The following is a 12,539-nucleotide window of genomic DNA, read 5'->3' on the forward strand; positions in this document are numbered from 1 at the left end:
ACTATGAAGGAGTAGCACAAACACTTTTTTTCAGGTAAATGTGATCTTACACTATAATACTTTATAAAATTATACTTTTGTAAGATTTATCCTGTATAAAAAATCAACTTTCAGTAGTAAAGAGTCTGAAAGTGCGGACTATGTCGATGTTATAGTACAGCCAAAAATATTCTCTTTTGCTAAATGTATATATGTAAATGCACAGTCATATTTATGACCTTTTGTGATTAAGTCAATGCAGACATGTATTTCAAAACATTTTTAAAATCTGATCAAGTTATTTAATTTAACAAGAGATTAAGGCAAAAAATTAATAAAGCACAATGTCTGTGATCATGACTGGTATTTAGTGATATTCCTAAGGAATGTGTCAAAAGTCTTCCAGACAGGAAAGGACCACGAGACTTGTACATCAGAATTTGTGAGCACAGACTTTTGTGTACTTAAACATGTTATATTTCTTTAACAAGATGACATACACCCCCCAAAAAGTGTACGTGTGTTTTAATGCTTCAGCTAAAATATACCTCAGATAATGTATTTTCTGTACCTCAAACTCCTCTTTCATACATGTTGTTTTGGTTACAGCTCTGTCATCTAATTGATTATGCAATTTAATTTTTGTTGATCAGTTTTCAATTCAGTATCAATCAATGTTGATTCATTAATGAACTTATTTAACTTTTTAATTTGAATTGTGAAATTATCCTAAATGGGACAAATTCCTTAATCCTTAAGTCAGAACTCAAGACCCATTTGTCATGTGGGATATAACAGACCAAATCAACAAGGTGGAAGAAATTTTGAAAGACTTTTTCCCTTGACATTTTTAGTGTTAAAAGGCCGATGTGACGGATATGTTACAGCAAAATTCTCTTTATTTGTGTTATCAATTTGTTCAAAATAATGAAGTCAGAACAGGGTAAATATAATATAAATAATAATATTTGATTTATATTGGCACCTTTCTGGTAACCCAAGGTTGCCTTCCCTAATAGAAGATAAAACAAGATAACATTGATTAAAGATAACGTTGAGTAGTAGTAATTAAAACAATATTAAACGAAACAAGAGACAGTGTCATGATTTAAGACATTTAAAAACAAATGATTCAAAACGTGATTTAAATGGAGAATATTTGAGTGCGGCCTTACATCATGTGGGATAAGCGCTCATGAATAAATGGTTAAGGCGAGATGTAATTTTGATTGGAAATATAAATCTAAAATATGAGATGTTATTAAATCATTTGAATTGCTAAGTTGGATAAAACATACTTTTGGTAGCAAAAAAAAAAGGTTTTTTGACAGTAAACTTCAGTGCTATAGAATCAAATTAAGAGTCTACGTAGTCCTAGGTTCAGCGTCTATGTAAATGAAGTACTGCTGAGCCTCGCCCGGCCACAGAACAGCAGAGCTGAGAGCCGACAAGCTGGGGGAGGGGATCTTACTATAGAAAGTCTCACTAGGGGAAAATATATAATTGGACTGTTTAAAATACGGTCAATACAGAAATTAAAAAGGATTTTTTTTTCGTTGTTGTATGTACACACACAAAACCAATCTAAATGTCTGAAAATGCCTAAATACTAATGACTTAAACTGGGCACAAAGACAATGACTAACATTTTAACAAAAACAATTTACGTAATTCATAATTGATTAAAATGAATTTTAAAACATTTCTTGGCAGCAGTATAATCAATTATTACTTCTCCAGAACTCCTATCTAGGAGTAATTAAATAACAGGTCACACAATTATCAGATAATCGGTCACAGCATGGCTCTGATTTGTTTAATTCCAAGCAGATGAATTCAATCTAAAGGCAAAATAATTATAATGTCTGTCTCCCTAAATGAAACATTCACATTGCTCGTCATGTTTGAGTGGGGCGAATCGTTTTCTCTTTTGTACTGCACGAAGTCATTTCATCAAATGTGTTTTTGGCTTCAATTAAAAGGTCTTTTGTACCACAGCTTGCTTCATAGCAGTCAAACAAACCAATAATGAAATTCATTGCCTACTATTTTTTTATTATTGATTATGTTAATTGGTTGCTGCAGCCCTACTGCCAACTAACTTAGTTGGATTTCTCTTCTCTATCAGTTTAGTTTGCAAATGTCCTGAGCCACCCCCCCGCCCCCCATTTTTTTTTACCATATTAAGTTAAATCATGTGAACTGAATGAAGGAAAAAAGAAGAAATGTTTTAACTGTAACAGGCTGCAAAGTGCCTAAAAGTTACAATTAAAAAAAATGGTTATGCTACAAACTCAGAAGTAACCTCATTTCCCCCTCTCAGGAATCAGCGTCACCACTATACTAATCACCAGCCTGATTATTTGTCATCATCTGCACCTGTTTTTTTTCCAGTAGTTCGTGCCTCACATTAGATGTTTTTTATGCTTGAATGATTCGTAGGTCATCGAGTGGCTTAAACACTAAACATTTCTCAGGAACTGAAAATGAGAGCAAGAAAGACCTTCATGAAGCCTAGAGAACTACTCGTCAAGACTACATTAAAAATACAACAAAGTCTTACTCTGTGGAAGCAAAATATGAAGAAATGAGGGGCAGCTCAAGACTTTTTCACAGTACTGTGTGTATGTATTTACAGTGTAAATATATATCACACACTCATACAATACATATATAGAAGAGAGAGAGAAGTATAAGAAATATTGTTGGTCTATAGCCATAGTGCAGTAACTGAGACGGTGATCTATAAGCAGCTCTTTAGATGTGATTTCTACCCCATGAGTCTAACGTCGCTTTTAGTTCCATGAGGGAGCGGGTTAATAATTCACAGATCCAAAAATACCAAGGCCTAATAATACATTACAGCCTGTTAAACTTTCATGAGCTCCACATGTGCAAACACCACACACACATTAGTCACTGCAGGAAACTGCAGGAACGTTCGTCAGATATATACTTGTTTCATGGAAATTCTACACGTTAATTCTACAAATTAAGCAGTCTCGTCCAATTCACACAGGCCTAAAGAACTGAAATCAGGATTTAATAAAACGGAGAAGTGAAGGTATTTTGTGTTGCCGTTATTGAAAGGGAAGACTCGGTTTCCAAGGTCATCAGTGCCACGATGGTGACCTATTAACACACACCTGTTAGATATTACCCACAATGCTCCGTCGATTACCCCGCAGGACCTGCATTACAAGTGCGTAAGAAGAACATGAACACATAGCTTTTAATTTAACACATTTATTGTGGATACAAAGTGTAGATACAAAAACATTAAAACAAAAGTTGTTCTATAACACAGCCTTTTTAATCCAATGCAAAACATTTATTTGGCTTTCAACATTTCATTACATTTTAGACACATTTCTTTTAAAATATTCATTCTTAAATATGCAAGTCGAATTATTTTGGTTTAAGTGATTCTCTGAATTTCTTCAAGAATTACTTTCCCTTAAAAAAAAAAAAAAAAAGAAATCCTAAAAGAATGAGGTAGCAAGGACTAGCCAATATGATTTCATCTGCAACAGTGCTTAAATAGTCCATAGTCATCCCTCTTTGTTAGAAACATTTTGGGGTTTTGGAAGAAGTGTTAAGACTTGACCCCACCAGGTTGGGTGTAGAACAATCAGATTAACTATAATAACTTCATGTTACATAAATACATTTTTATTATAATATGTAATAAGATGGCACTGTTTTTCTTTTTCCCAAAAAAAAAAACCCCAGAAAGTACTATGTTATTATTTTGCACAATATTTAAACACAAAAGTGCATTTCAAATTTACACACCATTCATGTCTCCCACACACACTTCATCACTTTCAATTCAGATGTATTGGCAAATGTATTTTAGCTAAACTGCATTGAATCTAGATTCCCAGTATCCCCGAGAGCCTTTCACCAGTACAGTAGTTTATCCAAGGCCATTTATTTTTTGATGTGATATTTTGAAAACATTAGCTGGTTAAGTACAGAACAGGAAACAGTATGAGATTAGACAAATAGTATAACATTATTTGTACTCATTATGTATTCGTGTTAGATTATGACACAGAGTGTTTTTTTTTCTCCCAAGGAGTTAACCAGACATGTATATAAAATTACTAAACCATGCAGTCTGGGTGATCTGGTGCAACATTTCTCTAAAGCACTACAGAAGTAAGCAAATTTATGACTAGTGAATTGTGACTATTTTTTATACAGAAGCTCCTGAAATTTCCAGAAAAACTGTCCCTTTTTTTTCCTCTTTAGGGTTTAGCAGGATATGTGTATTCGCATCTCTATATACTCTTGCATATGGTACTAGGAAGATATTTGGGAAAGTAAGTAAGTTAAACCATGTTTTATACCAGGATGAGTATAAAACAACAAATATCCTAATGACCCCCCACCCCCCACCCACACACATTAAGAGTTATAAATAGACACTTTAGCAGACATTAGCTTATACTACACATCAAGCTGATCTGGTTAAAGGCACAAAGGATTTGGGAAAGCAATAGGAAACCAAAGGCAAACAGTCAGCCATCTGGTGGACAGGTGGAACAGGGAGCATTCAGACATGTGCTTTGTTAAATGTGCACTCAAGGTGTTTTTGCATTCTCCGTAGTGCTTAAACTGTATAGTTCACTATATATATATATATATATATATATATATATATATATATATATATATATATATATATATATATATAGGAGATACGAGTCCCTGCTTCTTAGAAGCAATAGACTGAGTCACATGACCTTCGGTCTCATAACCATTCTAGAGTCTACACTGTAATGTGAGCGCATGTTTGATTGTGGATTAACCATCGATACGCTCGCAGCCATGAAAATTTACAAAACTGCTCTGTGCGCGGTTAATGATGCAGTGTGTTTATAAAGGGAGGAATGACATGGTGATGGAATAACTCTGACAAACTGGTGCCCGTGCCTCCTCCCTTCCCAGATACACAAACAAACCCCAGCGGCAAGAGCGTGGAGTCTAATACTGCAGTTCAAATTAAAAGGTCTATTCGCTTTGTGTCTTTTCTTTACCTCCATCTTGTCTTTGGGGCCTTGGGGTTACTTTGCCCCCTCTCTGCTGTGTCAAAGCTGTGGAGGGTTTAAAATGTATATATATGTAAAAAAAAAAGAAAAAAAACTTGACTGTTCTTAAATGGGCGTTGCTCCTTTTATACCACCACTTTTTTATCACCAGCCTCTGCCTAGGGAGAGAAAATAAATAAATAAATTAATAATAATAATAATAACAATAACAAAAACAAAGGATTATGATTCCTATTCAAGTCTCGTTCCTCTTAAAGGTTCTTCCTCATGTTGTCTCAGTGAGTTTGTCCTCTCCACCATCAACCCCGGCTATAAATTAGAGGTGCGAATTTCACACATCTTTTAACTGATCATTGATTGTTAACGTGTTCAACTATCAACAAATCGTTAATTATTGATGGTAACCAGATGGACATTGCCTCAGTTTTATATAAACAGTTCTAGCAGCACACTGTTTTCCCCACACGGTGTTTTATCTGAGTCGCCTGCCGAAGTATAAACACTGACCTTCACACATTATCTTTCTTTTTTTCAATTTTTTAAAATGGGTAAAATCTTCTGTGCACGAACTTTGGCAGAACAATCAGTTTACTGAAAGAATTTTAAAACAGCGATCAGTTTTGTGAAAGAGATGGCGGAAGAGCAGGTGGATTATAAGCAGGCCGACTCAATCCGGTGTTCATGAAAGAAATCGTGGAGCCCTAACTTTTCATACATGTTATTAGCCTGTGATGAGCCTGGATGGTAAGGATAGCTAAGCTACTATTAGATTACAAATGGGTGGTCGAGGTTGCCACTACATGCAAAACAAACCTTATCGGTTAATGCATTATTAATCAGTTTAATGTTAAATACAATTAACTGATTACCAGTTCATATGCAACATCTCTGCTATAGATGTATGCATTTTCTACTTTTTTATTGGATTTATATATTTTCTGATTTATATTTTCTATATGAACCTGAATTGAACTGAATGACCTTGCTCTCTGACAAACCTGAAACAAAAAGTGCAGGCTGCGGTCGGTTGACTAACTATATTTTAAAAGTAGATTGCAGACACTGGGATAACCCTAGATATTTATTCGCTTGACTCATGAGAGTTATGTACCGTCTGCTGGGCTGCATATTGCGGTATGTATTTAATTAACTGCTTAATTAGTAGAATAAGAAAAGTCCGACTGAAAGTTTAAACATGGGAAGTTTTTAATTAATTTCCCCCTAACTAATCAGTTAATTAATTACTTAATTCATCAGACACTAGTCCAAACCTTATGTGTGTGGGTTCAATGGTAAAATAAAATAGTAGATGCAGAAACAAAACCCAGGGCAGTGCTGATGCCTTGCTGCGATTGCGTGCAGTTTTCTCTGTAGCACTTTAATTCTCTGACTGCGAGGCCGTTTGCGTGTGCTGTTTGGTTTGTTAGTTTGTTGTGTGTTCTTACTGGAGCTCACCTTGCTGCTGTGCTGTGCATCCGTGCTGCTGTTCGGTGAAGCTGGCTCGGTTTTTAGCGGAGTAGCAGGGACGCTGCCGTTAGGCTCTGTGATCAGCAGGCTGCGTCTTTCCCGGGCTGGCCTCGGGTCAGTTTTAGTCACACGGAACCTGAAATTGAATCCAACCTCTTAAGACTGCCGTTTGGGACACTATAGACGTACATTCATCTCTGTGTGCACACAGCATGAATACTAACTACTCACACACCCAGTTCGCAAACATTCATCCAGGATATAATTAAATAAATTGGTAAATTCATTTAAATCTAGCCACAAACGGACATGGGTTAGGGTGACCCTGATATAAACTCTCATTTATCACAAAGGATAGATGGGGAAATGCTCGATTAGAATTCAAAACATGGACTCCCCCTTCACAGAGCACGAAAGAATGAGCGATGCCCTGGACCAGCCACATATGAACACAACGTAAACGATCTAAAATGGTCATTAAATGTGCGATCACGCACAAACAGACACAGCAAAATGTCGACGTGTCAGTCAGCAGGTTGGAACAGTCGCACAGGAAACCTATTTGCATGAGTCTGTTTGTACGTGCAAGGCGAGATGACGCACAACAGGGACAGAAATGACATAAGGGCGGTGAACTTCCTTGTTCAGGTAAGCATGATGTCACCACACACTTTCATCCATCTGCTTTACACTGTTTCTCATAGTGTTGGGACTCGGGAGAGGGTGCTATAATACTACTGTCGTTATAACCCATGTCACAGTACACTTTAAGATAATACATAAGATAAGCGTACAGATATTTACCCTAAACACAACTACAGCGTTGGTTACTTTGTCATCCGCACACAGTCAAACACACACACACACACACACCTGCCGACGGCCAGTACGGTGACCTCTCCAGCATGGGCGCGCCGCTCCAATTTCCTGTTTGATCCCCGGCGGACAAGAGGCCATTTCTTCTGATTGCAGCGATTACACATGTTGTTGTGTCCCACCACTCCGCCGATGGTGTGAAGGTGGTTACAAGTGTGTTTGGCTGCTGCAGGGGGAGCTCCGGGCGACACGGGGCTAACAGGCGTCCCAGGGCTCACGGGGGTTGCGGGAGCAGGAGTGGTGGGTGTTACAGGAGCACTACAAATATAAAGATATGAAAGACAAAATAAAAAAGACATTACAAGAATTTTATCTTAAAAACTGTTTTGTTTTAATTAATTTTTTAATTGACAAAACATTGGTGTGTTACTGCTGGTGAAATCTCTTTACTATATTGTACTATACTTTGTTCTTCTTCTTCTTCGTATTGTTATTTAATTCATTTATTTTTAAGTAAGCACTTTATACTGGTCAGGGATGCAGTTCAATCTCAGGGCACAATGTACGCACGCATTCACACCTACAGCTAAGCCAATCCAACTAAATGTATGCTTTTGGAAGGTGAGGGAACATGTCAAACTCCAGTATGATAGAGACCCGAACTTAATTCCCAACAACACTACCAAGCATGGCACCCGGTAAGCAGTGAGTGAGTGAGAGGAGTGGTACCATGATTCAAAAGCAGCAGCAAACTCTCATAGGGTTGTTTTATTTCCTAATGGTTTTAGTCATAACACTAGACTGTATTTGGTACTGCTCGTCTCTTTCTCCTCCCCGCGCTAACTAATGCACAAAGTGGAGATTCAGCTCTGCCAGTCAACTCACTATTTGAGGCAAACAGTGGCAGCATCCCGTTTCCTAGTCTCCGTTTCACTACAGGTCACCACTGTGGGTGTGTAATCTGTGGTGCTGAAAAGGCGGAGCTTGATCGGGATAGAGACGTTATATAAATGACCATCTGCGGGGAAGGAATGAAAGAGGAATAAAAGATAGGGCAGAGACATGCTTTTACAGCCTTCTCTAATACGAACACCTACACACCAGCAGGGAGGTATGTGTCTGTCTAAAGGTTGGCATGATTTACAATAGAAGGAACAGAAAAATTGGAAACCGAGGACAGAGACACTCAAACTAACAATGATTTATTATGTGCACTCTGAGAACATAACGGCATTTAAAAGCCACTTCTTTCTAGGTACGTCCAGGAAGATCATGCCCTGTGCCCAGCAACAAACTCCCTCTTCGACCTGTCAATCAACTCTCACTCTGATCTTGGCCCCGCCTCATCTGGCTAGTGTAGGCCTCTGGTTTCTCCTAGCTGAGTCTCTAAAGTGTCCCTCTGGCAATCTGCCCAACAGCCCAGTCAAGAAATGAGAGCATTCTGTCCAACGTCACTGTGCTGAAATACTCCAGCCTGCAAGTAATCTGTCCCTTGCACTCATTCATACATTCTTTCACTCTGTCAATCATTCATTCTTTCTGGCTACTTTGACTCGTAATGATACGTTTTCCCTCATTCTCTGTCTCCATAGCTGCCATCATTATCCTCCCTACTGCTGTGTTATTGTGATACCACGCAAGCATTCCCTGCTTCTGGTTCAGCTCATCTGTTGTTTTCTACCTTCTCTCTTTTTCACGTCTCAGATTTCTCCTTCCACTCCCATTCACTCCTCAAGGACGCGTACTCTTACGCTTTGATTATGAATGGAGTTAAGGGCCTTGTTTGAAGATGAGACGCTTTCGGTAAAATGTATATTTAAAAAGGCATACACGCATTCATAACGTCAAGGTTAAAGAGCTGAATGAAAAATAAAACAAAAATCATACCTATTGGATTTGGTGTCAAAGACAATAAAGAGTGGCTACAGCGTGACTTGGTGATGCATCACGAAATTGGACACATCTACCCTTTTATTTACAACATGCAGAAAAAAACTGAACAACCTTGAACAATTCTACAGATCCTTTTTTCTTTTCTACTAACTTCTAATATTACTTGCTTTTTTTATCATAAACTGCATAAACTAAATGTGTATTACGGCAGAGATTTCTAGTTTATTATTAGATACATAAGATTTGTTTCTTTTATTTTTTTTTACTCATTTTATTTGACTACAGTAAAATATCCATATGAACTGCACTCAGTGATTGAATGCACAGTTTATTGCACTTACAGATTTATTTAGAAGTGTGTGTGTGGGGGGGGGGGGGGGTCAATTTCAAATTACTTCCAAGCCTACACTGCCACCTTGTGGTCGCAACATTCACTCATTAAATACTAAAATCTCAACAGGCTCAGTTTGCTAAAAACCATCAGTTTTCTCACTACCAAGAAGAATTATCATGCTTCACAAAAATAAAGATAAAAAAAAAATATATATATATATATATATATATATATATATATATATATATATATATATATATATATATAAAATATATACAGTAAAATAAATGCCCAATGCAGTGAGTAATCATTTTACTAATTTTTATAACTACAGCATTTTCCTAAAATAAACAAACCAAATCAAATCAAATTCAAATTTTAACAATAGTTAAACAAACAATAAACAATAGTTTCACATTTACATTTTTACAAGTTAAAAAAAAAATTGAGATACTCTTAGGGGGATTCAACATGGAGAACGTTTTAGCTTCCTGTAACGTCCTTCTTTTTAGTTGAACTTCCTTGTTTTAGGGGTTGTGGACGTTTTGATAATTTAAAGACTTGTTATCCACTTCCATGTCCAAGGTACAGTTCATTACAGTTTCAATACAGTCTGAGCAAACATTACTCAATCAGCATTATGGCCCATGTAAGTTCAGGTTCATCGTCAAGTTTACAGAGCCATCCCTGCCAAAGTCTAAAATCCTGGCAGAGGCAACCAGTTGAGTTGAAACGAGTACTGGAATTTTATCTTATCTGATCACTGCTCACAATTCTCGCTGTACTTACAATAAAGCAAAGTTCAGGTGCTTGTTTTGAGCACTCTCAGGCACATTTCTTTTAGACAGCATTTAACAATTAGCATTTTACGGACTCTGAGTGAAACAGCTGATTGTACAACATGACAGGAAGGGTCAATTACACAACTCTTAAAATGTGCCTATACTTTAAGCAACACTACAAGCCCAAATATACTGTACATGTTGTACGTGGTTGAACATCCTATTCCAAAGCCATGTCTGTTGCTATGAAACTGGCCTTGCTGAATAGTAGGAAATTACTTTTCAAAGCCATTATCTAAACTAAACAGTTCAACAAACATCTTCCAATTGTTTTGCCAAAAGCTCTTAATTCTTTAAAAGGGATGGAAAAGATTTTACACGCAACTTCTGGGCAAAGTCAACAATGGAGGACTTTGTATAGGTTTAACATTTATTAATAGACCACAAAAATACATTTATTAAAGGGAAAGTACATGTTAACTCTAAATGTTTGTGCACCATGTTTATTGTATATACCTTGTGTACTATGTACTATTTATTTAAAGTACTACGGTAAGTCAACCCTCCTAAAGATCACCAGAAAATGTGCTGTGTGGCTTCGCATGCTAAATTAGAACCTTGGGAAATTGAGGGGATTTGTAACAAATTACATAGCTTACCCATCAGAGTCCATGCTGTTCTGAGCAACCATGGCTTTCAGGGCATCTGTGTTAGCTAAAGAGAGAGAGAGAGAGAGAGAGAGAGAGAGAGAGAGAGAGAGTAGAAGCACAGACAAATTTACAATTCTTCTTTTTTTAAAATGGACAAGTTTAAATAAGAAATGTATAAATCAATTTCCAAGCATCTTCACATGATTTCCATCGTTTTCAGTTTTTCAAAATCACACATTCTTGTTTCCATTTTTTTAATTCTTCATTTTGCACCCTTCTTTTCCATTATGCTTTCAATCTTTAAAGACTGTGGCTTGTTTTTATTTTTGTGCTTTGCTTTTAAAAAGAGATCAAAAGCAAAAACAGTCAACTATATACAATGCTTTGACCAGTTTAACCAGAGCATGCAGACCTCCCTAAAGAATATCTAACCTCATCTATGGGATATATGAACCTTGTGTGCACTTTTAAAACAAAATCAATTCCTGAACCAGCTGACGATTTGCTCCCAGTAAATTGAAATCAGGCACTACCTGCATGTAGCCTAAAAACATTCAGCCTCAGCCATTTATGCGTATGGGGGGGAAAAATACAGCCAGCCAGTTCTAACCAGTCTTGTGGTCAAAAATAACTACAGTACATCAATATTTTCCATTTTATAACTTGTTTGTTGTTATTTAAATCTTGCATCAATTGTTCTCACCACTAGATGGCAGTCTAATTTGATTCAGCAAAAAGAAGCCTTAACATGCAGAGTCAACTAGAAGATGCCTAAAAAAACAAAACATTTGAAAGAAACTAGCAGCAAGAGATTCTGGTGATAAGTGCCTTGTTTAAATAATTAATAATAACAATAATAATAATAATAATAATAAAAGGTTTACATGGCCTGTAAAACAAAATGCTTTCCCACCATTAGGTCATTATAACATTGATGCTTTTTAGACAGAAAGCATTTAAAAAAGAGAGAGAGAGAGAGAGAGAGAGAGAGAGAGAGAGAGAGAGAGAGAAAGAACTGGGACTCCAAGTACTTCTCAGAAAAAACAAACATCTTAAGCTTGAACAGCTCACATGATTCTTCAGAGAATGGCACAAACACAGTGATTAAGCAAGTCTTTCATTTCCCTTTTTGTCAGCACACAGTAACATTACTCATGCAGTGGGAGGCTGGTGATGTATTTATGAAGCGTGTTTTTATGAGACCAGTCAATTTATTAAATAAAGATCCATTCGACAAACACTGTGTGCGTATCTTAGGAAAGACTAACATTTATATTTATCGATTTAGAGCATTTTAATTTTATTGTCAGCTAGTGCAAAATGTTTAACCCACCCCTGTAAAATAAGGGATTTTTCAGGTTTCACTGATGTACAGCAAAATGAGAACACTAACAGGAAGTAAATTTGCACAATTACTAAACAAATCTTATAGTTTTTACTCAGTAAATTCAGTACTCTGCAAAAAGGGATAGTAGTGCAAGCATTAGCAGTTACACTCAGGATCCATAACCCATGCTTTCTATTAATAAAACTCATGCAGCTAATTTGGAATTGCTATCTG

General features: G+C 36.7%; 1 protein-coding gene across 2 annotated transcripts in view; it reads right to left on the reverse strand.

Moving 5' to 3' along the window:
* Positions 1 to 3,215: 3,215 nt before the first annotated feature.
* rell1 (RELT like 1) overlaps positions 3,216 to 12,539 on the reverse strand; it is a 31,233-nt gene continuing 21,909 nt past the window's right edge. For both annotated transcript variants that reach the window (XM_053498564.1, XM_053498573.1), the window contains 4 exons: positions 10,988 to 11,042; positions 7,377 to 7,637; positions 6,492 to 6,639; positions 3,216 to 5,194 (listed from right to left, as the gene is read on the reverse strand). In XM_053498564.1, the coding sequence (XP_053354539.1) occupies positions 5,162 to 5,194; positions 6,492 to 6,639; positions 7,377 to 7,637; positions 10,988 to 11,042 (497 nt within the window). In that variant the 3' untranslated portion in view covers positions 3,216 to 5,161. The remainder of the gene's footprint in view (positions 5,195 to 6,491; positions 6,640 to 7,376; positions 7,638 to 10,987; positions 11,043 to 12,539) is intronic.

This window comes from Clarias gariepinus, chromosome 1 (genome assembly GCF_024256425.1).
Source record: "Clarias gariepinus isolate MV-2021 ecotype Netherlands chromosome 1, CGAR_prim_01v2, whole genome shotgun sequence".
Lineage (NCBI taxonomy): Eukaryota > Metazoa > Chordata > Actinopteri > Siluriformes > Clariidae > Clarias > Clarias gariepinus.